Source organism: Maniola jurtina, chromosome 22 (genome assembly GCF_905333055.1).
Source record: "Maniola jurtina chromosome 22, ilManJurt1.1, whole genome shotgun sequence".
Lineage (NCBI taxonomy): Eukaryota > Metazoa > Arthropoda > Insecta > Lepidoptera > Nymphalidae > Maniola > Maniola jurtina.
In genome coordinates, this window is record NC_060050.1 from 8,192,921 (window position 1) to 8,220,169 (window position 27,249).

Sequence of the window (27,249 nt, forward strand, 5' to 3'; positions counted from 1 at the left end):
TTCCATCTATTCCTTTAATGATAAATATGCTGATAGAACTATTGCATATTAAATATTGACTTATTGGGTTTGTTTATATTTTTTGAACTAGCTTAAACTTCGTCCGCGTGGACCACACTAATTTCAGACCCCTATTTTACCCCCTTATACGTTGAATTTTCGAAAATCCTTTCTAAGTGGATGTCTTCATCATAATAGTTATCTGCATGCCAAATTTCAGCCTGATTCATCTAGTAGTATGTGCTGTGCGTTGATAGATCAGTCAGTTAGTCAGTCACAATTTCCTTTTACTATTTAGATTTACATGTTCAATGTTATATATAATGGCGACCGTATGTAAATGTATGTATGTCGTCAATAGTATTAGTTATTACTACATCTATGTTCTTGATCAGATCAGAGCACGACCTGTTTCATTTTATGCTGGTTTGTTTCGCTTGATACGGATATACCACCTTACACCTATATTTCTGATGATTTGGTCATCGATTGAAATCTTCAGTTTTAAAATTTGAGGGTTAAAAGTTTTGTCATTGTGTTAAAGTTCTCTATTTGGACTTTGCTTTCATTTTCTGGTTCTGGATTTTACTGAGTACCTAGTACTATTTTATAATACTATTTAATATTTCGCTTCATATTTGAAGAGATAAATACAAAAACACGTACATCGATGTACAGTGCAAATACAAGTGACCCGCATTTCCAATAGGCCATTATTGTATCCACCGCAACTGTAATGAGATGCATAACATTATATCAATGTACGCATTTATATGACTATCGCACACAATCCGATCAATATTGCCTAATTAATTTGTTGCTGCTAGTTGTGGCGCTTATTGGTCTCTCGTGTTTGTTTGCTGTTTAGGTTCAGATCAAACACGGCGGAACGCCCGAATCTGCGGCTTTATTTTCGCTTCGTTTATCTAATTGTGACTAATACAAATTATTATTGATAGAGGCATTCTATCGTAAGCGAACCATTACAAAGTTTATCATAAATGTCGTCATAATGCTATAAATACACAAATATCAGCGATAAAACTAAAGAATTCGCAGTGATCGCTATAAATATAAAAGCTAGAGTGTAATCAGATGAATTGCAAACATATAAAGCAAAGCCATAGCAGGACTAAGCTGATTTGCCATGTACGTGGGTACTGGGTATGCTGAGTAGAAGGCGAGTGTGCGCGCGAACGAATAACTGGTCGAGTGTTGGGTGCGTGCAGCGCTGGCATAGCGCGACCCCCCGCTCGACTCGGCGTGCCCTCGCTGGTAGGTATCGCTATTGCTATACATATGGGTCGGAGCCGAGCGGCGGCCGTCGCAATATCAGCCCGGTGAAATCGCTCGCCCGCCCGCCTCGTCGCACCGCGCGCCTCGCCTGCGCCAGTCGCTGTGCGCCAACTGAAACGCGCGCACCGCTAGAGCCATCGAGCGTACTCCCATACATCCACACCGCACGACCCGGCTGCCCACCGTCGCTCCACTCCGCTCCCCGTGCTCGAATTACGAGCCGGCTCATCCTCTCAGACTTATCTCCCCGACCCTATACTGTCACATAACTCCCATTGTACCGTGGACTGTCAGTGTGTGTGTTCGTGAGTGCATGTGCGCGACCGACTCTAATCTGTGTATCGGTGTCATTCCAAGAAGGATTCAAGACGGCCGTCATCATAAGGCTGCCTGCGAACACAGTAAGTATCGCGGCCGCATGACTCCTTAATGTAAAATGGGACGATTCTTATCTACTGTGGATTCGTCGTAGTGTGCGTGTGTACGAACTGTGTAGTGCGGGCGTGTGCGTGACATCCGACCGCTGCTGCGCCTGTGTGCGTTGGCTCAATACTCGTGGATTCTATTTTGCGGCGGTGTGACTAGATGTTTGTTTTTATTATCATATGACCGGTGACTGTTGGAAACTTTGACGAGAATGTCGTCTGAATTGTGAAACTTTACGACCACTGCAATTTAGTTTTTCGATATTTTTTGAACTTATGTAATCCGATTAAAATTATTATTATGTTATTCTAATTCTCCTAATTGGTTTCTTTAGCTGTACAATCCATAGGCTTAAAGATTTTTAGTTGCTTTTATAGAGCTTTTAATTTTCGTTCCAACTTCAAGTCTGCAACAAGAACTGTAGCTATGTACGGCAAACGGTATCATTTGCCGTCGGAAGCCGTTATAGGCGTATTTCAGTATCTTTTCAGCTTTATCCACCTACCTTGCTAATTAGTTAGCAACAAAATTTGTTCTGATTTTGTTATTATGCACTCCTTTATAACATTTTGTAAATAAAGCAAAGAGTTCAGACATACGGATATTTCATGCATAATCATTTTTTTACTCCTATGGGTCAATGACTTCTTTCACATATTTTGCGCTGATTTAGATAATTTATTCGCAAAAATATGCCTTAAATTGTTGAAAGATTTCAATTTGCATAGTTGTTAAAATATCTAATTGTCCTAGATATTTAGTTATTTAAATCTTGTTTCACACTTATTTAGTAGGTAAGTTATATTATTATTTTATGTAGTTGCAAAATGTGCAATTGTTTCATTATTAATGTGAAGTGTCAATTTAATATCCATTTTTCAGTGATATTCTTTCATACACCCGTTCCTAAAGTTTAAATACTTGTTTTTGTTAATACCTATCTACGGTGTAGTGATAAAAAATAATTTTCATTCTTTGGTTTTTAAGCGCTGGTTGACAATTAATAATAGACTGTTAATAAGGTGTTTTGAACAATGAATTATGAAATATCCTATCACACAATGTGTAGAATTTATGAATCTGATTCCTAAGTAAGCAAAACAAAACCTATGATAAGTTTATCCTATGTGATTTAGTCAGAAATTAAGACACGTCCCGCTTTGATAGGAAGATACCCATCTTCCTATCAAATAGGTATAGTCGACCATAAAATTGCGTACCTTTTTAACAACTTTCAGTAAATCAAAATTTCACTAAGGCTTAAGACTTTAGTGATTAGCTCTTGTAAGCGAAAATAAACCTTCTAGTTCTATGATGTGCAGACGACATTCAAAATAGGGGTGGCAAAGGAATTTTATGGTTGATGTTACTAATATAATCTAAAAAGCTATAGGTTCATTAATCTCATCTATTTGTAAGTGTAATGAAGCTTATGTCTAAGAACTACCTGTTGGTGTTATCTTTTGAAAAAAGAGATACTTGCAATGAATGTTCAATACGAACTATGACAGCAGTAGGCACTTCCTGTCATATTCGTCAGTTCGTTAGTGTGAAAGACTGTGTAATGAGTTTTTTGTAGGTTCGTTCTCAATTGAATCAACATTTGGTACCGATAGTAGTCCATTAGATACATCAGTATGTTTCTATATATTCTAGCTAGTCATTCAAAATTGTCTCTATTCACTACTCTAGCTTCCTGCTCTTACCTTTGTACATATTTTGGCTATTCAAAATTGTCTCTATTTACTACTCTACCTTCCTGTCCTTACCTTTCTACATATTTTGGCTATTCAAAATTGTCTCTATTCACTACTCTATATTCCTGCTCTTACCTTTCTACATATTCCGGCTTTTCAAAAGAATTGTCTCTGTCGACTACACTCTACCACACTGCTCTACTTTGATGTACATACTTACTAATTTGATAGTTTTATCATTTGGACTTATAAAGAATCTCATAAAGTTAACAAATACTTACCTAACTTATTTAAGTCGAAGTTGGAAATAAGGGAAAAGCTAAAAAAAAAGACTCCAACGTAGAAATAGTTTGACGATAGCTTTCTTTCTTAATGGCACATCACTGATAATAACACGTTGTGTGCGTGTTTATTGTGTTTATGAGAGTGATTATTTAATACGATCTCACGCTCACCGCTCCACAACATAATGTCCTAAGTGCCTACAACAAATGGAACGGAGCGCTTTATTCGTTGGCCGTATCGAGTTCGCCGCGGTGGAAAGCGGCGTATCGCACATTCTTCCGTCGGGCAGCCGTTTACACAAATTATACCGATGTTACGTATAGCCGTATAGCTATTTAGGTGGGCATTATTTATGTTCTCTAACAGTGGTACAGTAGTGTGCGTGCAAGTTAAAATCGGAGCAGTCAGCTGATCGCGCTTGTGTGCGTTACGTTCTTCGGGAAACACCTTTCGATGACGTGAGCGAGCTTTGTTTAATTGGACACTCACATTGTTCCCTCGTTTTTTACTCCATATTTTATTCACTTGACGGCGCTCGAGCGGAATGTCGTTTCATTTTTTTGATTGCGAAATATTCTCTCTTTATTTTTCGAACAAAGGGGTGATGTCGTGATTGTGTACCGTTTCTCACTTTTACCTACATTTATATTAAGTATATCTATTGTTGTTACGACTAACTGTTCTTGCTGATTCTTCTCGGTACGAAAAGTATTCCGAACTGCTGTGCTCCAGTAGTACCTAGTAGCTACTGTTAAAAGGTGATTTGAATAAAAAATCTTTCTATTTCTATGACACCTTTGATAGTAGAGACAATGTTGTTTGTGTTCTTCTAGCCACATTCAGTTTGTTATTTAGCTTGCTATTGAACCAAGGTTTAAATAACATAGTTAGAGTTAAAATAACGTACCTACCTATTTTAAAGTTCGCATTAGTCTGGTAATTTTTAAGCTTATTATTTATATCACACCATGAATAACAATATGGTTTAGTAATTACCAATTAGTTATTATTATTTGAAATCATATAAATGCCTAGATACGATTATTTCGTTCTCTAGGTTTTCTTAACCCGGATTATACAACAAGTTTTATTTGCCAAACAGATACCGCCGCCTCTTCGCAACATCGCACCCATAATCATAAAGCAGTCTAAAGTTTCTTACTTCACACTTAGCAAGCAAGATAGAAATGCATGTTTTGATGCTACCAAAAGTTATAAAATCGATGGTAGTGCTAATATTTTTCTCTCGAAACTTCGACATTAGCACAACTCCTGTGTGAGCGTTGTTCAAAAGTTACGTGTACCTACTACACATTGGATAAATTCAAACATTCTGAACAAAAATATAAAAATGATATTTGATTCGGTTTATTACTTACATCAGATAACATTGCATTGGTGGATCTGGCGAACAAAACGGTGCAATTGCGCGAATTTATTTTTTAAAAGAGGAGTAAAACATTAAATGAAAGCTTTACTGGAATTATACCATAAGTATTTTGATCGGTGTTTTATTTACCAGTTCCTCATTGATCATCAGACTCTTTACTGTTCGTTAAAGAACATCGAGACATATTATGTCGACTTTCAATACCAACAGAAATTGGCCATCGACTATTTGATCGCGTTGCATCGGTTGAAAATTCGACGCATAAATAATTTTCAGCAGCCTTTTAGACCTTGGGACTTCAAATTCATTGATAGATTATAATGCGTATCTACTACCTAATAGCTACAAGGGCTTATACTGTGAAAAGTATGAAAATTGTATTAAGTACAAGAGGTGAAGTGTTTGTGAAGAACACTGTGTGAGGAGTACTCGTAGTTCGCGTTTTCATTTACATAGGTAGGTACAATTTGCTAAGTTACGTATCGCGCTAACGAATCGAATAATGTGGAAAATTGGAAATGCTGTTAGGAAATATATACCGACTACATTGTATGTAGTTTGTAAAATAACACCGACCACAGCCAAGCGAGGCAAACGTGTGATTTGTAGAAAAACCCACGGCCTGGTCGGTGATTACGCCGTACGCCGGCCGTTCTCCGCATTTTGCCGGCTTTATTTGCCTCCACTCATCATCCTGCCTTGGACTAAAGGAAAATTGTAGACAGTATTAGGCGCCAGAATATGCAGCCGGGCCGGGGAAACCTTTTTCAAGAAACGTAGCTCTTGCGTCATGCTTGGCAATGAAAAACGCACTTCTTGCACGGATGTATAGCTCTTACCTAATTCAAATGGGCTTCAAGTTGTATTCTGTATTTATGACAAGAAATGCTTGGCTAAGCAAGTTGGACTCGAGCCGTTGATATTTTCTTGTTATTATGTTATTATCTATGATGTATTAAAAAAATGACTTTAAAAATCCTGCTTTTGAATAATGAGCTGAATGCTATAATATTATGTTAGCTTAGTTAGCAGTCGTTAAATCGTAACTTGTGGCTGTAAAGTGATACTTAAATGGCTCTAGAATAGTATCAAGTAGAATAGTATCTTTGCTACAGCAACAAACTAGTTTCATTTTAAGGAACTTATCTTATTTATAATTTTTTATTATTTGATACATAACAAAAATTATCCATCAGTGCCGAAGTTGCAGATGTGTTTTTTACTCAGCCAATCTACTATTAACGCCATCTAGTAGCGACACACCACATTAAAAAATATTAAGTCTAACTTTCTTTGTAGTCTGAGCATCCTACGAAGCCTGTTTTTTCCACTGTCAAATGACAACACGCAGCCTTTGAAATGATGCTTGGTTTGGAGTTTTTTGTGTGTTCAGCAACTACACAACTAACGTCATGATGGTGTTTTTGTGTTAATATTGAATGCGACCTCGTATTTGAAGTGAGGTTTAATGACGCATGTCTTTTACTGTAAATTATCATGCTTTTGATAACTGGTATAATGAAGCTTACTAAGTACATTTTTTGTAAGGCAACCACAAAGTCGCCCGCTTGTAATTGAAAACTCTGTTAGTGTTACAATGTAAGCTGCATTATAAGCAGAAGGCAATCTGGTGAAAATATGAAGAAGATTGAATAAGGGATACTTTATTTCTCCCCATGTTACAAATGCTGTTTGTTGGTTTGCCCTTCAATCACGCAACGGATCGAGCGACGTGAGTTTTTGCACGGATTTAACAGGGCTCTCTCCGTCACTCGCTTTATACAATCGTAGTTCATTTGAATATTAAGCAACCAAAGTCCATGGAATTTTGCAGACATATTCTAGAAACTAATATCTGTGTCTGTAGTGTTTTAGATTTTTCTAAAAATATGTAGTTTTGAAATTACAGGGGCTCAAAGATTTGTATGTAAATTTTTAAGACCGCGTAACTTTGAAATTGAATATTTTAACAGAAATCTGAAACACCACAAACATAGATATTAGTTTCTAGAATATGTCTGCATTTCATGGACTTTGGTTGCTTAATATTCAAATGAAATTGGAACTACGTTTGTATGAAGCGAGTGACGGAGAGACCCCTCTTAAGACCTGGAGAGTGACATAGGCTGGAGAGTGGCATTCTATACTTATAATGGAAATCACTCACGATAGTTTAAACATTAAAATGACATAGGCTGCTTTTTAGCCCAGAAAATTTACGGATTCCCACGGGTTTAGGTTTTTAAAAACCTAAACACGGATGGAATCGCGGGCAGGGTCTAGTTTTCATAGTCTCTATACTGTATTATTTAACCTATTTAAGGTTCCCATTGTTAACCAGCGCTGATCTTGCTGCAGCATGATGCCAGTGCATGGGACCAAATATTGGCCATATTATTTGGTCACACGTACACTTTAAATATTATTAATTCGTTTTAAGTTTCATTGTGGTGAACTGGTGACCATATAAAAAGTTTTCTTTCTTCCTTTCATCAATATCTTGATGATAATTGGTAAATAGTGGGTAGGCATCTAAGTCCTTGACGTGTTTTCCGAACCGTGAAATGTAGTCGCAAATTGCAGGTTAGTTGGTTCATTAAATCTTCGTCCCACGTTATCTTCGAAGAATGAAAATTGTGGGACAAGATAAGTTAGCTTAAAGATTTTCTAAACCGTGAACCTTGGGAAAATCATTGAGCCGTCGCGTCGCGTCGCCGAATCGGCAGGATACATCCCATTGAATTGGATTAAACGTGCATTGAATTTTTTTTTTACTCCTATGTTTGTATTATTAGTGTAGAACTGCTTGGAATAAGTATGATAGTAAGGATAGGCCCGCACCGCGCGATTCTTTTCACGAGTGCGTGTGGCCTCATACGATTTCTATATTATGTCACAGAATTCTGCGGATAAAATCGCACCCGGATAAAAAATCGCAGTGCTGGCTTACCCTAAGTGCCATCGGCTTGGGTTTATACTCTAGACTTTTCGGATTTTAGTCCTCTCGGGTATATTGACTCAGCCTAACTATTTGGCATGATGTGTGAGGTAGCAATTATATTTAAAAAACAAATGACAAAATTCAGTCAGTAAATATACGAAATACGAATTTTCAACACGGTACTTTATATTGACATTTGACGTGTTTGTCCAACCATGAAATGTATTTGATTCGTATTTCGCTGAGTTGGAATCATTAATTCTTCGACCCACGTTGCCTTATAAGAATACGAGTTGGAACTTCGAGTTAAGTTAGACAAAGTTGCGTCCCGTCCGCCCCACCGCTCCGGGAATAAATAAGCAAGGGCCGGCATTCGACAATAATAATAATTCGGCCGGGCCCTGATCAGCTGTTTTCCCCACAGCGACCCCGAGTAACAGGTGCCCTATAAACAGATTCAATAAACTGCGTGCTTCACTTCACTTGTCTTTCACACTTCGACGTCTATTTTTAACAAACACAGACAAACGATCGGAGGTCTCGTTTTAAGGGTTCCGTAACCAAAGGGTAAAAAGGAGCCCTGTTAATGTTAGTCTGATGTCTGTCTGTCTGCCCGCGTATCACGTTATTAGCTCGTAGACGAAATGAGTTACTTTGCCATTTTGGGATTTGGTGTAGAACTTTGACCCAAAACCGAATATTGAATTAGAAATTCAATCAAATTATTTTTCAGGTTTTTTTTTGGATCATTGTTTAGTTAGAGCTTATTGAATAGAGTATGAATATAATATTTTTTATTTTAAAATATAATGGTCTCAAAAATGTGTGAAGTCTGCCAATTCGCACTTGGCCAGCGTGTAAGACGATGGCAAAAACCTTCTCATTCTAAGAGGAGACCCGTGCTCAGTGGTGGGCCAGCGATAAATTGATCATGATGATGATGAAACAGGTGATTAAATACCTAAAGCAAGTATCGGGGCATACCTATAAAATGTATGAAATAAACGTATTTCACTTTGTCTCGTGGTTCTACAACAGACACGTTACGTTTCATACAGTCGAGTCGGATACTATGGAAACGATCTTACGTAATATGTGTTTTCTTTCAACTCAACTGAGTAACCTTGAAAATGTCTTTAAATATTATACAACATAATATTGCGAACAGCTGATTTATTAAATTACGTTTTGGTGTTGCTAATCCTTTGCTTGAATACCTACATAACATAATTGTTTAGTATGTTTACGAACTTTGGGCTGGATACGAACCACCTACCATACTATTAGAGTTCCGTACTTGAAGGATGCCAACGGGGCCCTAATACTAAGCCTCCGGGTCCGTCCGTCCGCTTATCAGCGAGCTTTTATCTCATGAACCGTAATAGAGAGAGTTAATTTTCACAGATTAAGAAAGAGAAATAAAATAGTACATAGTGTTCTATACTGTACGGCTAGTACGGAATCTTTCGAGTTCGACTCGCACTTGACCGGTTTTATCTTAGGTTTTTATTAGTCACAGTGATGATTACGAAAAACAAACATTAAATGACTCATTCTTATTTAGTTACAGTAAAAAATGTAGAGACCTGAGATATTTCACTTTCATTGTTTTGTTAGATACAGCCGACATCCCTTAGCTTTTTAACCGGAGTGTGTCATATCTAATCCAGTTTCGCTTTTTATTGTCCAACCGAGAGTGAAAACAATTGGCTTTTGTGTGAGAGTTAACCGAGACTTAGTACACTCGCGTAGAACGAGCAAATAGGACGTCCCTACTACATACATAGGTAGCAATGTTGTGGGTAGCACGTTCGCAATAAAAGCGAGAATACATAAGGTACCCGTCGCGCGACAAAAAGTTGTATACCCCCATTGAGTAGGTATCTAAAAAAAAATGAAGGTGCACACTAGACTTCTGTATGCTTCATGTGCTGATAATTCGATTGTCTTAGGTTAAGTCAATTTATTTTACCGACGAATAGGTCTTACATATTTGTATTACTAACAAACACCCTTTCCAAAATCTCAATTTTTCAATTTGGTAGCATTTAGCATATTTTAATATTATAGCATATAGCAATATTAGCATATTTCTTATACGACAAAATATAAAGTGACATTAGAGTTAGGGTCATACAGAAAACGTATAGAAGATACCAATACAAGGATCTTTAGTTAGAACTGCCAAATATTGTTTACATGTGTGTTATGAACCTCGAAAAAGGGCTTACCATTCAATTTCAATTCAATTTAAATTCAATTTCTTGCAATTCCATTAATAAATTCCTTAAATATAACATTTGGAGTAAATACCGGGGATAGGTAAGGCGACAGTACACAAAGTTGTACGACAAAAAGTCTCCGATGTGACGTAGCTCTATTCAGAGTAGGTAATCGCAGTGGAGCCTGCCGCGTTTAGTTTAGGGCTCGCCTCGGAGAGCCTCGGAGGGCAATTCGCAATAACCAGCATTTCGCTCTCGATACGCCGTTCGCCGATGACGAGCCGGTTATGTAATGTAAATGTTTACGTGTGCACCTACACCACGTGCCCGCCGCCACGTGCTCCGAGAACACTAGCCTTGTGAATTATTTATTTACGAGGCAACATTTTCACACGCCGGTCGACGAACTCGAGGAATGATCTTGGAACGCTTTTACGCGATTAATCTCATCGCGTCCTCGAATGACATCGCTCAGTGCTCACCCCCCTTGTGTGATGTCGCATCGGTGTCTTTACATTGTACGACTCGAATCGAAGTACACAACCGCGACAACGGATTGATACTGTCGTTTTTACTTTTGGTTAACTACTAATAAACTATTTACTACTATTTTAATATTTAACCTATCGTGAGTGAGTGGGTTCGAAACTTGTCGTCGGGCTTACATCGACTAACTACGTGACTATAGCCGGTACATTCTATACCCACTTACTACTAAACTCATAATTATCATCATGACCAATCCAACACTGCGCAGACCCACGACTAAGACAGGTCTGAGAAGGGCTTAAGCCATAGTCCACCACGTTGGCTAAATACATGTTATTGTCAGACTTCACACACTTTTGAGAAACCTAACTATCTGGCATGCACGTTTCCTCACGATGTTTTCCTACACCGTTAAAGCGAGTTGTCGCTTAAAACGCACATAACCTTATCTGGATCGAACCCGCGACCTCCTGAATAGAAGGCCGACGTCTAACCACTAGGCTATCACCACTTTATTTTGGCGATTAAGAATCGAAACTATTAAGAAACCATCAAGTTAACCATTACTCTACATGCAAAGGGTGTAAAACGATTAAGTTTAAACGTCAGTGCATCCTATAAACCTTCCATAAAGGTATAGCAGTAAAATAGGGCGTACATTGCCGGTAGTAGAGTGCTACCCGATGCAGAAGCGTCGATACGGCACCGTTGTTATGTTGCGGTACCTATGTCAAGCGTCGAATTTATAGCCTGTGCCTACATAATGTACTCTACCGTGTGCCTAGTCTGTGCCACTGACCTAGCCTTAACAGGTCTCTCTCCGTCACTCGTTTCATACAATCGTAGTTCCAATTTCATTTGAATATTAAGCAACCAAAGTCCATGAAATTTTGCAGACATATTCTAGAAACTAATATCTGTGTTCTAAAAATATGTAGTTTTAAAATTACAGGGGCTCAAAGATTTGTAAGAAAACTTTTAAGACCTCGTAATTTTGAAACCGAATATTTTAACAGAAATCTGGAAAACCACAGACATAGATATTAGTTTCTAGAATATGTCTGCAAAATTTCATAGACTTTGGTTGCTTAATATTCAAATGAAATTGGAACTACGATTGTATGAAACGAGTGACGGAGAGAGCCCTCTTAACAAACAACTTATTATTAACTTGATAATGTTCAATTATTGCTCATATCAATTAGTAAGTATCAGATGACAAGGTAAGGATAAGGTATGTATTATTAACCTAGTACGACATCGTTCTCGTGAATTTATGCTTTTCCGGGATAAAAAGTAGCCTATGCCACTCTCCAGGTTTTTAACTAGCTATGTTAGCCATGCAAAAAAATCACGTCGATCCGTTGCTACGTTGCGGTGTGATTAAAGAACAAAGTAACAAACAAACGCACTTTCGCATTTACGATATTATACTCTTCGTACCTAATCTGTGCAACAGTGCCACTGACCTAGCTAGACTAATTACGAGCTCTGTTTAACTTAAATCCAGTTGCATGACAGCATGAAATAGTCAACATTGTAGGTATCCATAAAATAGATGAGATATCGAGAACAGTAGTAAGTAAAGTAGACCGCACATTATCGGTGCAAGTACTAATTTGAAGAGAAGCGTCCAACCTTAGTAATGCTGCTTGGCCGATCATCAAGTCTCCTATTTATAGCCCCTTAAAGGATGCACCCTCCATCGCTGAATGTGCCAGTGACCTAGCCCTATTCGATGTGAATTCGATTCAAAAATACTTGTAAAACTGAATAAAAATATTTTGAATTTGAATTTGCTCGCTCGCAAGCTCGATTAAATTGAGTAGAGTAGATGATTATGAAAGTATTATGTTTCTTAAATGCTCTATGGCCTGTATGGGAATGTCAAGAATAGAAATCCTTTGCCTTGGGAAAACAGAGCGGACTTTATCGGTTCAAATACTAATAGAAGCAGTGAAGCGCCGCCGGCCTCCTTAGTTGGGTATGCAGCTTAACGCCATCATGCTCGACCATTAATAGCTGTTTACTGTATAGGATGCACCCTCCAGCGTCGTATGTGCCAGTGACCTAGCCCCATTAGATGTGAACCATTAAAGACTATTGCAAGCTCGATTAAGTTGAAAACAGTATGGAAGAAGTTTTTGTTATGAATCTAAAATAATTTCCACGGACTAGTGCCAAGAGTAGGGTTGGCAATATATTACTAAAAAGTTTAAGCATATACATGTAGAAGATGCACCTTCTAGCGTAATATGTCCCAGTGACCTGGCTTTATTGGCAGCATAATAAACATTTACATAAGATGAGGTAGAGTAAATGGAAGTTTTATGATGTTTCTTAAATGTGCTACGCCGTAGCACGTCGTAGTCACGAATCTGGTTCAAGTACGTAGTCGTGTAGAACATATTTTGACAAATTAATGTTAATGAAACTGCAGCAGTTTAGTTTTTTGCCAACATTATATTATAATTATAGCCGGTTATGCCTATACAGGGCTTGATATCTGTTAATAGTAGCATTTGAATTAAAGGGTTAAAGAGCTCAGATAGAAGGTACTATACTTATTAGAAAATATTTAAATCATTAATCACCCCGCGTATCAGTTACGGGAACTTGCTTTAAAAAAGCCGCACTTTCAAGAACTTTTAGGCCAGGGTCCAGCCTCGCTCTGAGAAATTCACAGCAATCTGTGCGGTCTACTAGGTTTCTATAAAGCTTGGATGGCTGGAGTGATGACTGGTCAGGAGAGGTGCTGCACGCACAATATACTTATGGAAATGTTTAATGCGGAAACCTGCCCTGAAGAAAGAAAGCGAGGGATAAAAGCGGAAAATCATGCCTGAAATTCCGCGCACGAAATTCACTTCAGCGTTTTGTCCACGCAGATATGGCATGCCCCTAAGATTTTAACGTTATATTGATGCAGAATCCCGGAACCGGAATCGGTGTGATTTTCGTGCTTGAATTTGACCGTGCCCCGTGGTTTGAAAACGCATTAAGTTTTGACCTGATGATACCGGTGATGTATGGACGTATTATGGCTATGTAAAAGAAGTGCTTATGGTAGTGAGGGTTTGTCGGTGCAAGTTATAGCTGTGTCCATTAATTATCCAGCTTCCTATTTATAGACGCGGCCTCCACGATTGCACGGACATATACACACCCTCCCGTGTGGTTTGCACCACTGACCTATCCTCACTGGATAATCTGTTAGGTACGCTCACAATGCGTTCACTCAGAGTCTATGAATAGATGTACTAGGTACGTACAAACTTCGCGCAAATAATTCCATCGTGGTCCATTCCATATGATAACTTATCAGTTATCATATACGACCTTGTTATCTTATTGTACTGACAGTGAAATCATGAATCATAATACTAATGAAAAGTCTAAATTCAGGTCTATAGCGCCGGCCAAATCGCTTTGATCACGCGTTTCTCCGAGAAGGTCCTTGCGATTTGTTTATCTTTTTACCTAGCTAGTTATCCTATCTTGATTCAAATTAAAAACTATAACCTCGCGACGGAAGTCAGTCTTCATTTTAAAATAGGTACGCTCTATTGCCTTTTATGATGATAGCGCTTTGAACATCTGCTTTTTGGCGCGTGCGACGTGACAGTCAACAATACTTATTGTCACCTGGAGATACAAAAAACAGTTTAATGATAATAATAATAATCATCTTTATTAATGGTTCTTGATAGTAAGGTAGATGTAGATCGTTTACGTGTAGGTATGTAAGTTGAAATCTGCATCCTCGCGTATTGAGCGGTTTAACTTTACTCAAATCAATTCTGTAATACAATGCAAAATACGCTCGCTTCAGAGAGCAGAACACATCGAGTACAGTATCTAGATAGAGCCGCCCAGCACGTTCCGACAGCTTCCAACAATAATAATTAATTGACTCGTCCGTTCGTTATCGTGCTTTTATATTGACGTTCCCGAGCGAGCGGGCGAGCGAGGCGCATTCGGAATGAAATTTCCATAAAAACTTTTGTGCTCCGGACGTTGCGAGCGCACGTTAAAATCGTCGGCTGGCAATAAAACAGCGGCCGGTGCGGCGAGGCGCGACGAGGCGGCCGAGTGCGAGCGGGACGGCGCAAGAGATAATGGACTCTGTACTAAATGAAGAACGCGCCGCTGCGCCGCGCCGAGCGAGCGGGCTCCGAGGCAAAAACATCGCGCTCCCCGCCGCCCGCCGCGCCGCGCCCCTGCGTCGCCCGCGGACTGGCAGCCGAGCTAACCTCGACAGCGGGGGGTCGAGACTTGCCTCGTAGTCGCCTTGCTCGATTCCTCGGTTCGTTCTCGCGACTAGTGTGAACGCGCTACTTCGCCGAGCCGTTCTCTCGGGCTTGGCTTTTATGTCGATTTCGACCGGTATTTTTCATTGCATTATCCGCGGTTCGCTTTCGACTGTGAACTCTATATTCCAGTAGTTCGTACCGGTGCTGGTACTGATTGAATACGACCCTCGATTGATTTACGATCGGACCACTGCACACTGGTCGGTTTGAAACGGTGAGTGGCCTAGCGACTAGCGCGCACGGTTGTAACTTTTGTCATAAAAACAATACGCATAAGTTTGCTTATTCAATGTTGCATGAACTCTATCATTTCGTCGATATTATTACATCACGTTACGCGTTTCATTGTTGAACGTCATGATAATGAGATTGTTGTGATAATGGACGCACGAGTCCGCGATGTTTTTGTTTTGGTGGGCGGTGAAGAGGAATTGTTTAGCGTTTACGAGATGTTTGCAATTGAAGCGGCCGTGTCCGTGTTCTATTGACACGGAGCTATTGTTGTCTTAGCTTCAAACTTCTAACGCCTCAGCCATGGTGCAGAGGTTGAAGTGTCAAGGTGTTCCATTTATCCACGTCATCCTATTGTTCTTTGCATAGGAACTAATTGAGCTTGAACTCGAGCGCTGCGTTTAACGTCATTAACTTTACATCTAATTCAAGCAATTGAATAGGCATTTAGAACTTTGAACTTGGCAACTTAATGTCTTAGGAGTTATGAACACAGAACTTCGGAGTTCCGACTGAAAGATAACTGTTTTTGTAATAGTTATTTTTGTTGATTATTTTATCATTTCATTTTAAATGCTGGTGATTAAGGTTTACGTTCACTTTTTGTAACCAAAAATACTGTCTCAATATCTGGGTCTCCAATCAAATCCAAGGTAATTAGGCCTGTTCCGACTTCTGAGACTTTTATTACTGAATTATCACATAAAATACTTTTGTTAATGATGTGTGCAAAGTTTGGTGTCTTTGTTATTCTGACTTTAATGTGTACGATCAAGTAAAATTATTGTCTGAGTTAAGGTCCTGTAACTAAAATTAAACGTGATTTCTTACTAGGTATGTGATATACTGTACAGATGAATTGAAGTTTATCCTTTACAAAGTTAGAACTGAACTATCACCATCATTAAAATATTATCCAGCATTACAACTGAAAGGCTTGGAAGTGAAGATGATTTTGATTCTGTTTCCAATATTTAAACAAGAACCGTTTGTTACTAATCCCATATTTGACGGACTTACTTGTATTTCTAATCTTCATCTTCCATTCCATCTTTATCTTCATTTGTTGTCTTCATCATGTTCGGTCCATGATATTTTCGTTTACCGCACTAAAAGATCTAAAATCTTTTCAAAACCGTCCTCATAGTCTTCCCATTCCTTCAGTTTTGCTATCTACAATAGTTTAATGAATTGTCTCCCATAGGTATCACCTCTATACAAAACATTAGTGCTTTTTCTCATCCTCCATGTCACGCTACCAATTTTAAACCTGTGCCTTATCGTTATTAAAAATACTTAATTAATTCAAAAAAAAAAATTTGATTCTCAACCTCTCAGAAAGCCGTCCACGCTGGCCGAGGATGCCAGAATGGTTATCCCCAATATGCCTTTAATTCAGTTTGTCTTTTTGGGTCTGAGTCCAAGACTTAAAGTGAATGTTATTTTTTACAGGATCTGACCGGTCAAAACAGCAATGACTCGGGCGGCAGCGGCGGCGCGGGGCGCGCTACCACGCCGCACTTGAGGCCCACGCCGAGCCCCACCGGCTCGAGCGGTTCGCGATCCATGTCACCGGCTGTCGGTGAGTAATCTTCCATGTCAGGACTGGAAACATCGCGATTCGCGACGGCAGCAGTAAGGCTACTATGAACTCCACAGTGTAAACGTAACGCAGCCCAATATAATATGTAAGGTTCCAGTTCTGATACAAAGTAATTAGAAGGTATGAGAGGTAGGTATTAAGATCTTGGAACCTTATATTATGTTGGTTATGTTGGAATTTCGCTGCCATCGCGCTTCTGGTCTGTTCAAGCTTTTAACTTCGATTTACATCCTCCAGGTCATTTTTGACCACTGCGACTACTTAGATAGTAGATGAGACTCATAGTACGTAAAGAGTCTCAGTTGTTCTGTCCTGTTGCACCTTTCTATTTATTAGAACTTCTTGGAAGCGTGGATATGTTGGGTATGTGGGAGTGTCGCTGCCGTAGCGCTTAGTATCTGTCCAACCTTCAACTTATTGTTTGCCTAATTTACGTCCTCCAGGTCATTTTCAACCAGTGCGACTGCTTAGGGTTGGTGAACTTGACTCATTTGTTATGCGCTGACCCTTATTTAGCAATAGTTTCGCAAACCAGATGGTGTTTTCAAATGATTTGTAAGGTTGCTGGTTGTTAAGGCATAATGTGAAGTTACTGTTAAATTCGTACTTGATACTTGACTTGAAAAATCGTGGAAGAATGCGAAAAATTTGTGATTGATGGAAAATAAACAAAATAGCAAAAAATTTAGTTGAAATCGCTTTGTGGGTCGCTCGTAGTTTTGCCAAAGGCGTGTTGATCAGATTCATTGTGCATACTTCGTCACTAGCAGACGCGGGCTTTCCCGACATTGACCCACATAGAGCGGGCGCCCAGAGTACACCGTATTTTGCCCCTTTTGCGGGCGCTAACCACCCCCGCCCACCTTATGTACGAGAGGGTGGTCGCGGTATATAGGGTCTCGTGAAAAACTTACCCCCACCGGCGGCGGGCACGCAAAACAGGACCTTCCACCCCCCGGGGTGGGTGTCGACGCGTCACTCTTATGTGCCGGCTGCCTCAGTTGCCGGACAATCCGCCTCTGTTTACGATCCTCCGTCTTGCGAAGCTGTGCCAATTAGCCTGAGACCCCCTTTCCGTTCAACAACCTGTTAAACTGCCCACGCACTAGTGAAAAGGCTTTCCGTATCAAAGCGATGCAATGGATTCAGAATGAAAAAGTCGTCAAGATTGATCCAATGTTTTTCGCCATGTTGTAGGAATCTTATTTAAGGTACAAATATTTCAAGGTCTCCCAGTTGGGTACCGTTGAGATATTTGTGTTTTGTCTCTCAAAACGATTAAGATATTTCGTACGGGAATCTTATGATCCTAGTGAATTAGGTACACACCTATGTTTCCGATTCTTCACTATATTGCGGTTATCTCTGTTTGTTACTTTGTATAGTTTACCACAACTGATATAAGTTACGTAATGTGCAAATAATATGAAGCACTGATTAAATACTGCTATGTTGGTTCATAGTTCACTACCTATACGTCTCGTGATACGTCGGGACTTGGGTGCCGTGACAATAGAAGAATGTATGAAAGGTAAACGGGAGACAAAAATCACGTGTCAAAAATAGATGTGAATACCACAACGTCTGTACGGACACCAACAGATACCAAAACACTTATGGTAATTTTACGATGTAACACCAATTTTAATGTCGATGATGTGTCAAAAATGGAGACGATATCACTTCAGTGTAAAATATTAAGTGAAAACGTGATATTGCCGTTACGTTAATCAGTCAAGTTTATATGAAGTTATCAAATCACTAATCATTCGTTCCTACAAACTAATGACGCCAAAGCTCACGTATTTGAAACAAACTATTTTCAGCAAACGCCATCGTAAGCCGAAGGATCAAATTGTATTGAAATGACATTTGCTTCAGAGATTTGCATAAATGCAAATGTCATTCAATTTGATTCCTCCGCTCCCTGAAACGTTTACAGATTTCTTCGTCTAAACTTCTAAAGAATCAAGTCACGCCAAACAGCCGACGCCATTGTTAGGGTTCCGTACCTCAAAAGGAAAAACGGAACCCTCACTTTCACTTCACATTGTTGTCTGTCTGTCTGTCGGTCCGTCCGTCCGTCCGTCCGTCCGTCCGTCCGTCGTGTCTGTCAAGAAAACCCGAAAAGGTACTTCCCGTTGACCTAGAATCATGAAATTTGGCAGGTAAGTAGGTCTTATAGCACAAGTAAAGGAATAGATCTGAAAACCAAGAATTTGTTGTTACATCATAAAAAAAATTAAAATGTGTTTTAATTTTCAAAGTAAGGTAACTATATCAAGTGAGGTATCATATGAAAGGGCTTTACCTGTATATTCTTAAACAGATTTTTTTGCATAATAGTTTTTGATTTATCGTGCAAAATGTCGGAAAAATTAGCCGAGTACGGAACCCTCGGTGCGCGAGTCTGACTCGCGTTTGACCAGTTTTTTGTGTTGAAAAATCTTTCAACGTTTCGTGAATATAGATATGCTTAGGTTTTTGTCGGGCTTCCCTCGATTTGTCCTTGATGAGGTTATCGCCCGGGGTCGCTATTATATTATTCCCCTTACCTCCTTAAGAATTGTTTGACAACTGTTTCTAGATATTTGATCTTGGCTCTAGTTCATTCACGAATTCAAACAAGGCTAACTGTAATGAGGTTACGTAATATCGTGCCTGCCTTTACACCATTATTATTATGAAACATAACATCAAAGGTACAATGTTTGATCTTTTGTTGGAATGTGTTGCTTGGTTTTAAAACATGGTAAGTGGTAACTCGAAACACTGAGTCCAATAATAATAATTTAGCAATCAAACTGTAGTTACATAGAAACTATGCTCTTGGGTTTGAGTAGACTTCTTTTCTTATTAGTTTAACTAATTGCCAAAGTATTTGCTTCTTTTTCCTGAATACTTTATTCGGCTTTTTTTCAGTAGAGGTCTTTTGTTTTTTGGATTGAGTCGACTTCTTTTCTTATTGGTTTAGCTAAATGATTATAATATGCTTCTTTTTCTAAAAACTTTATACAGTTTTATCATAGTCTACTGTTTCTATGATCTTAGGTTGACTAGACTTCTTATCTTATTGGCTTAGTTAATTGACTATTTGATTCGAATACGAGTACATATTCTATAATTTCTATAAGTACAGTTTTTCTTCTAGTAGGTAGGTACGTATCAATTAATCCCAAGTTTTTAACATCAGTCATAGTAATATCAAGACAGTGTTAACTTTTGCCTTGTTCAAGTGTACTTGATTTCGCTTACACGACTTTTTGTTCACACACCATTCCAAGAAAAAAAATACATTTACAAGAAAAAAAAACAGCCATTATTATGATTTCAACACACAAACCCTTTTACTTTCATCGCTCATTATATCACACTGCATGTCGAGTGCGCCTTAAAAGTATTTCTTGGTTTATACCTCGCCTTACGAACAGCTAAAGCAATCGTGTTTTGTTAACGTCAACGATTGCCGAACATGGCTTTCTCAAAACATCGGGCCTGGGGACTGGGCGAATGGCGACTGCCGTGCTCGAATACCGGTTATGTGACCGCGATACTCCCTCACTGCGACTCTTGTTTACAACTAACCACTCCGCAATGTACAGAATACAACGCTGCTTCGACACCAACCTACAAAATTACACTCCTAACAAAACCAGCAATGTATATAAAATATGCAGCTTGTTTGCTCGTTTAGCCGTCGAGCTGGTAGGAGTTGAACATGACTACATGACGTCAACCGTTCGGCTCGTCGGGCTTCTCGACTCTCGACAAACACCCAGTGAATATGTGAAGTCTCATTGGAAAATTATACGAAGCGCTCGAGGAAAGAGCTCCGGAATATGCAAAAAAAATGTAAAGTATTATAATATGTGACAAAATAGAAACTTATTTTTAAATCTACACAGCGACCTTATGCAAGGATCGTTTAGTTTTTATTATAGTGCAAGAACTCATGTCGTTTGAAACTTGAAGCTACCTACCTACTTTGTTCCAACCACGTCACAATTCAATGTTAATTTTTCAAGTTACAAGGATCGTTCTCTTTACTTTTCCACGTAAGATTCTTTTATAAAGGGTTATCAGTGTTGCCGTCTGTATTTTTATAAAGTTCTATGTATCATTGTCTGTTTCCAATCCGAGTTCCATCGTTATTTTAACACAATGAAGCCCGCAATACCGCAACTCGACGCGTTCGAAGGTGAATTGCGTATTGTTCGACGCCCGCATGCAACGTGACTTTCGAAAACGACTTTATTTTTGACGAATAAGGTTTCATTTCTGCTGACTTTACCTCCTACACCTTCATTTTAATTCTCATCTTTATGTGCATAGTGTTAAGATTCATTTTGCTTTGTTATTAGGGTATCGTGTTGTATACGGGCGCTAAAAGCATTTCGCAGTCTGTCCAGCGCGTATCGGTGGTCTGGCAGTGGAATGTCATCAAGAGATAAGTCAGGCTTGAACTCTACCAAAATCGAGAGCCATTCTTTGCCTCTGTGGGCTATAACTTACACGATTTCTTATCACATTATATTCTTTATTGGGAATTTTGAGTGTGAAATGGCTTTGCAAAAAACCCAAATTCTCGATTACAAAATGCTATAGAAATAGGAATTTTATTTGACTCTACCCAAAAAAAACAATTTGTCATCGTTAACAATCACCTTTTGGAACATTCCTTTTTCTTCATGTTATGTTTGTTTTTATTGGTTGCGAAACCTGAGGACCCGAGGATGTGCATCCATAAAATAGTGCTAAATTTACTCAATCGGGAATCGAATCTGGGACCTCTTTGCAAGCCGAGGGGCATGTAATTGCGCCAGATATAATTTTCCTTTGAACCGACTATCCGAAATAGAACTTTTTAAAAGTAAAAAAAAAACATCTAATTTTTACCTTGGCGTGCGCCGCGCGGTACCTAAGTCTAGGCTCGTGTAAGCAGTTACATTTGACGCAGGTAGCCCTATTTTCCTATGATTTCACGTCATCATAGCCATAGTATAGTTAGATATATCGTCGATTCAGGATCAAACCGAAAGTTCTCCCACTCTAGTTCCCACTGGTGCTAGTTAGTGTAAACTATGAGCGTTCATACAGATACGTTTATGTAGGAACGTTGCCGACGCGCGTTATGTCTTTCCAAGTCTTTATTTTCTGTCGTCAACTCGTAAAATGGCTTTTGCAATTTGTATGCAAAAGTTATGAATGAGTCACAGATATACATTAACGTACCTATACCTACTATAAATAAATGAAGTTGTAGTAAATCTAGGTGATGTGATAAAAGATAATTTTTAATACACACGTGTATGAGTATGACTAATCTTAAATACCTACATACATTTATCTAGTGTTCATTGCCCTTACATACTAAAGACTAGCACGTGCTTTATGTTGATATAATATATAGGTATGCCTCCGAATAATTTCATACTCATACACGTAGCATAGCGTTACATAAAATGCATATGTACTTCATGTTTTAATCCGCTTAGTAAAATGGCAAGCAGATTATTTTAAAATCCTGTGGGTGATACATACTTACTAGAAAATGTATGGTACAGAATGAGCCTACCTGACTATGAATTCGTAAAACTTTAGCCAATTCAAAATATTATATTTTAGTTACATCAGCCTCACTGACGATTACACCGAATCTCTCTTTAAAATTCTACTGTCCTGGGGTTCATTTCCGATCTAGAAGATTCAATAGTTCTAAGTTTTTATGTATTTATTTTTTATTTAATTCATTATATGCAAGCGCTTGACCACAATCACACCTGATGGAAAGTGATGATGTGGCCTAAGATGGGATGGGATAAAAATCTTTCTATTCTATTCTACCAAAGACGTAATCGTCTGTTGTACGCGAGATCACTGGTACGGCTCCCCCCAGATTACTCCAGCCAGCAGAGCTCACCACGGAATCCAAGCAGGCCACCCATGTCGGTAAGGATTTCAGGAAGTGTTTGCTGGGGAGCCAATATAGGCAGCTCTTTGGGCAGATACACTGCATCAAAGGGTATCTTAGGTAAATAATAAGTGGCATTTATTGTCAGTGTAGAGGTACTTCTTGGATCCACAGATTTGTGATCAATCATTATTTGACCTATATCTCATCGGTAGATTGATAATAATAATTATATTTAATCGATAAACAAAGGTCGCTCCGTTCCGATGGAACTTTATAAGGTTTCGTCTCGCGAAATTGATTTTGTAACCTTTACCGGCCCAATTCAAATGATTATATTGTATCAGGAAGTTGGTGAATGACGGTAGGGCTAACCTTTAGGTACTTGTAAAATATTTGTGCTAAGAGCACCTGTTTCAGACTTCTTGATTGTACAAGTTTTTACGTTTACCTACGCCGGATGTGCGGGGATGTGTAGCAACTAGCAAGGGAGCTTCTTCACCCTTTTCCACCAAAGCAAGGACAGGATAAGCTTTGAAAATAAAGCGGTGTTATTGATAAGTTATACACACATCTCTCGCTTCACAATATTCATGTAAAACGAATAGAAATGGGTATACATAGATATCAGTCCATCAGAGGACATCTGAAGATTGGACTTAACGAATGTAATTCCGACCTTTTTTAACCCCCGATCAAAAAAGAGGGGGTCTTATAAGCTTGACGTGTGTATCTGTGTATCTGTCTGTGGCATCGTAGCTCCTAAATTAATGAACCGATTTTAATTTAGTTTTTTTTTTTTGTTTGAAAGGTGGCTTGATCGAGAGTGTTCTTAGCTATAATGTAAGAAAATCGGTTCAGCCGTTTGAAAGTTACCAGCTCTTTTCTAGTTACTGTAACCTTCATTTGTCGGGGTGTTATAAATTTTTAATTTACACTTGTTTGTTTCACTTATCAACATAATCATCGTCAAATCATGCTTTCATCGTCAACTCATGGTTTGTCCTTCAATCACCTCGCAATGGAGCAACGTATTGACGTGATTTTTGGCATGGGTATATAGTTAAAGACAAAGACCTGGAGAGTAACATATGTTACTTTTTATCTCGGAAAATTGAAGAGTTCCCATTGGAAAATAAGACCTAAATCCACGCGGACGAATTCGTGGGCTGATATCAGTTAGTTAATAATAAAGGAGAATCGATCCCCAGTCGCTAGTGCAGCGGGACCGGGAACAGGCATACATATACGTATAGTGTATAGCATGGACACCTGCCTATGTTTGTCGCCACACGAATGCCTACCACGTGCCCCGCGTCCTTGACAAGGCCAACGACCTCCTTTAAATGAGACTTAAAAAAAAGAAACAAAACTCTTTTTGCTCCGATCCCCGCCATAATGTTTGTTTTGATCGTTTTCACGTAAACGATCCGTAGAGGTTGTTTTGATTTTTTTGTTGTTAACGTATCGCTGAGATTGATGAACGGCTATTATTATTTATTCATGAAGTTTCGCGATTCAACCGAGGAGTTAACTATAAGGGTAGCGTATAGTGTATAGCATGGACACCTGCCTATGTTTGTCGCCACACGAATGCCTACCACGTGCCCCGCGTCCTTGACAAGGCCAACGACCTCCTTTAAATGAGACTTAAAAAAAAGAAACAAAACTCTTTTTGCTCCGATCCCCGCCATAATGTTTGTTTTGATCGTTTTCACGTAAACGATCCGTAGAGGTTGTTTTGATTTTTTTGTTGTTAACGTATCGCTGAGATTGATGAACGGCTATTATTATTTATTCATGAAGTTTCGCGATTCAACCGAGGAGTTAACTATAAGGGTAGATCTGCACTGCGAAATTTCATCGCGCGATTTTCGCGTAGAACTCTGTGATGTATTAATATGGAAATTAAGTGCGTGCGTCTTCATGTAATTTCCATAATATTATGTCATAGAATAGTTTAGGCCGTGGCTAGATAGCACCCTACCGGCAAAACTGTACTGTCAAGCGATTTCGCGTTCTAGTGCAATGCATGGTGTGTAAAAACTACACTAGTATAGTAGAAGTACTATAACTTTTTCAAGTTATCATCTTTGACTGCATCATCAGTCATCACTTACCATCAGATGGGGTCGTTGTCACGGGCTAACTTGTAATCGAATCAAAAATTTTGGGCGCGTGTACAATTCGTAATCAAGCTCGTTCCAAGGAGCCGCGTGGGTTACGCTGCCATCACGCGTTGTCTGTTCGGGCCTTTAGGAATTCTGTAGAGTCATTGTATTTAATTCGTCCTCAATTTTCCATACAAGCCTTTGCAGGGTGCTAACTGCTAAAGCTTCTTTTGTGTTTCATTACCCTGAAACTTGTCCTCCTCTACAGTCTCTAGGAATGGGTGCATGTTCACGGGCGAAGGTATGACATATAGGCAGAGTGAACTGGAGTCAGGGAACTCTTGGTTTGACCCTGAATCGATGATTATGTCAAATGTTAGGCCATGTTGACGTAAAATCATAGAAAAATAGGGCTATATTAGGGCTACCTGCGTCAAATGCTACTAACATTTGACGTCTGCCAGTGAAGTCGAAGCCTGTGAACTGTGATATAAGCACGAAGTTACTTGAAACTTCATTATGTTATTTGATTTATTTTCCAATTTTCGTACCATTAGAACGAAAAACATCGTATTATTGTATAATATTATTGTGTAATGTCGCGCCACGCCTTTTGGATTTGTGATCTCGGCTGCCCAGCGCCTAATCGTATTCATTTAATGGGCGAAAAGTGATAAATTTGTAAGTCAAGGTCACCAGAGGGTTCAACATCTCATTCACCCCGTTCCACCCTCCTTTGCTAATGGTGCGGGACATTCTTTCCACTCCGCCCGCCTCTCGTCTGGTAAAAATATTTACCGATTCCTACCCCATACTCCGGTAAATAGGCCCCTGCAAATGTATTACAGGATTAGGTACCTACACTAACACAGTTCCCTCTTGCCCCATTAACTGACTTGTACTTGATCGAAGCCTGTGCTTGAAGGTCGTTGACTTTGATTAAAGAAGAAAAGTCATGGCTTGCTTATGTTTACATTCTAAACCAAAAAGTTTTCCCGTCTTGTACTTAAAAAACAAAATTAAGAAAAATTAAGAAGGTCTTTAATTCTGTACTAAAATCTCTCTCTTACTTAGAATAACCTTTACTAAATTACAAATCGGAATATTAAGTAAGCAGTAGAATAGCGAAATAATCAAACAGTACGCAGATGTATCGTACGCCTGTAGTTTGTATCAATGTAACGTATCAATTCGGCGCTGAAAGCTAGCCGAATTGATTAGACTGTGGCTTCGTCGGTGGCTTGCGATCAATTTAAATGGGCCGCAAACGCTCCGGTCGCCGCCGGCCGTGACGATACCCGGATTTGTCTCTCAACTCTTGTTTAATGTATACCATGTGCAATTGCGCATTGCTGGTAAAATTATCTCTTTATCTGGAAATGAAAACCCTCTACCTATCTGTCTCCTAAGGACCAAAATAAAGTTAATATAATATAATCAATCCTAAACTGTAATCTGTCAATGAGTTCTTAGAAATGTTATTTGTCAAAAATGTATGGTCATTTTGGACTAATAACAATGTTGCTGAGTAACTTATCTACTTACGGATAGATTGATTAGTAGTATTTATTTCTTTTGACCAAGCAGAAAAATAGAAACGAATTTTAAGGAACGAAAGCTCCTTTGGTTAAGTGAGGCCAAACCGCACCGGTACTGGAATTTTTGGTAGACGATGACGATGAATTAGGTGGAAAAGCGACATCAAATGGGTCGCAGAGAATCGGTACAGACACGATCGGCACTAGACTATGGAGTTTGGATATGGTACAAGAGACCTATGCTGTCTATTTTTCATGGTATTTCAGTAGAAAGGACGAAGTGATTAAAATTAAGGACAAGATAATACGAAAAGAGAGTTGGACGATAAGAATGGTTCGTAAAAGAAGAAAAGAAGAATAGATAGAGTTGTCAATGTCGATTAGAAATTGCGACGAAAAAATAAAACAATAGAAAAGAATACACCACCCATAACTTTATAGTTGTTTATTTTCTCATAACAATGCAACATTATTTTAGTAGGACAAAAAGTTCAGCAGCGGTCGGCGATCAATTTCAATGGGCCGAAAACGAACCGGTCGCCCCGTCTGCCTCAACTAGGCCATTCTTGTTAGTACTGTCTGTGTACCATTTGAATGTACAATGTATATAGGAGATGTAAACACTTTGCATCTATTGACAGCCGGTTCTTATGGTCATTGAGCACATTTAGCTTGACTTTTTTTTCAGTAAACAATTTCATCAAATAACGGCACACCAATTGAGCTTTATTGAAAGAAATGAACGTCCATATTTCTTCACCCAAAATATTTATAGGCAAACAAGCTGATGCCTGTG

General features: G+C 39.0%; 1 protein-coding gene and 1 long non-coding RNA gene across 10 annotated transcripts in view; one reads left to right on the forward strand and one right to left on the reverse strand.

Annotated features, from left to right (window-relative positions):
• LOC123876692 (trithorax group protein osa) overlaps positions 1-27,249 on the forward strand; it is a 209,127-nt gene that overhangs the window by 127,329 nt on the left and 54,549 nt on the right. For 7 of the 9 annotated variants that reach the window (XR_006798399.1, XM_045922991.1, XM_045922993.1 and 4 more), the window contains exon 5: positions 16,743-16,872. Coding sequence is in view for 8 of the 9 variants with exons in the window: in XM_045922991.1 (XP_045778947.1) it covers positions 16,743-16,872 (130 nt within the window). In the remaining variant the exon portion in view is untranslated. Of the gene's footprint in view, positions 1-1,377; positions 1,698-15,091; positions 15,274-16,742; positions 16,873-27,249 lie in introns of those variants that run through there. The other 2 variants (XM_045922996.1, XM_045922997.1) reach the window with 2 other exon arrangements.
• Positions 8,520-25,388, reverse strand: LOC123876713. The gene is made up of 3 exons (XR_006798404.1): positions 25,224-25,388; positions 18,569-18,575; positions 8,520-8,530 (listed from the first exon to the last, which is right to left on the reverse strand). It is a non-coding gene; the product is annotated as an uncharacterized LOC123876713 (long non-coding RNA).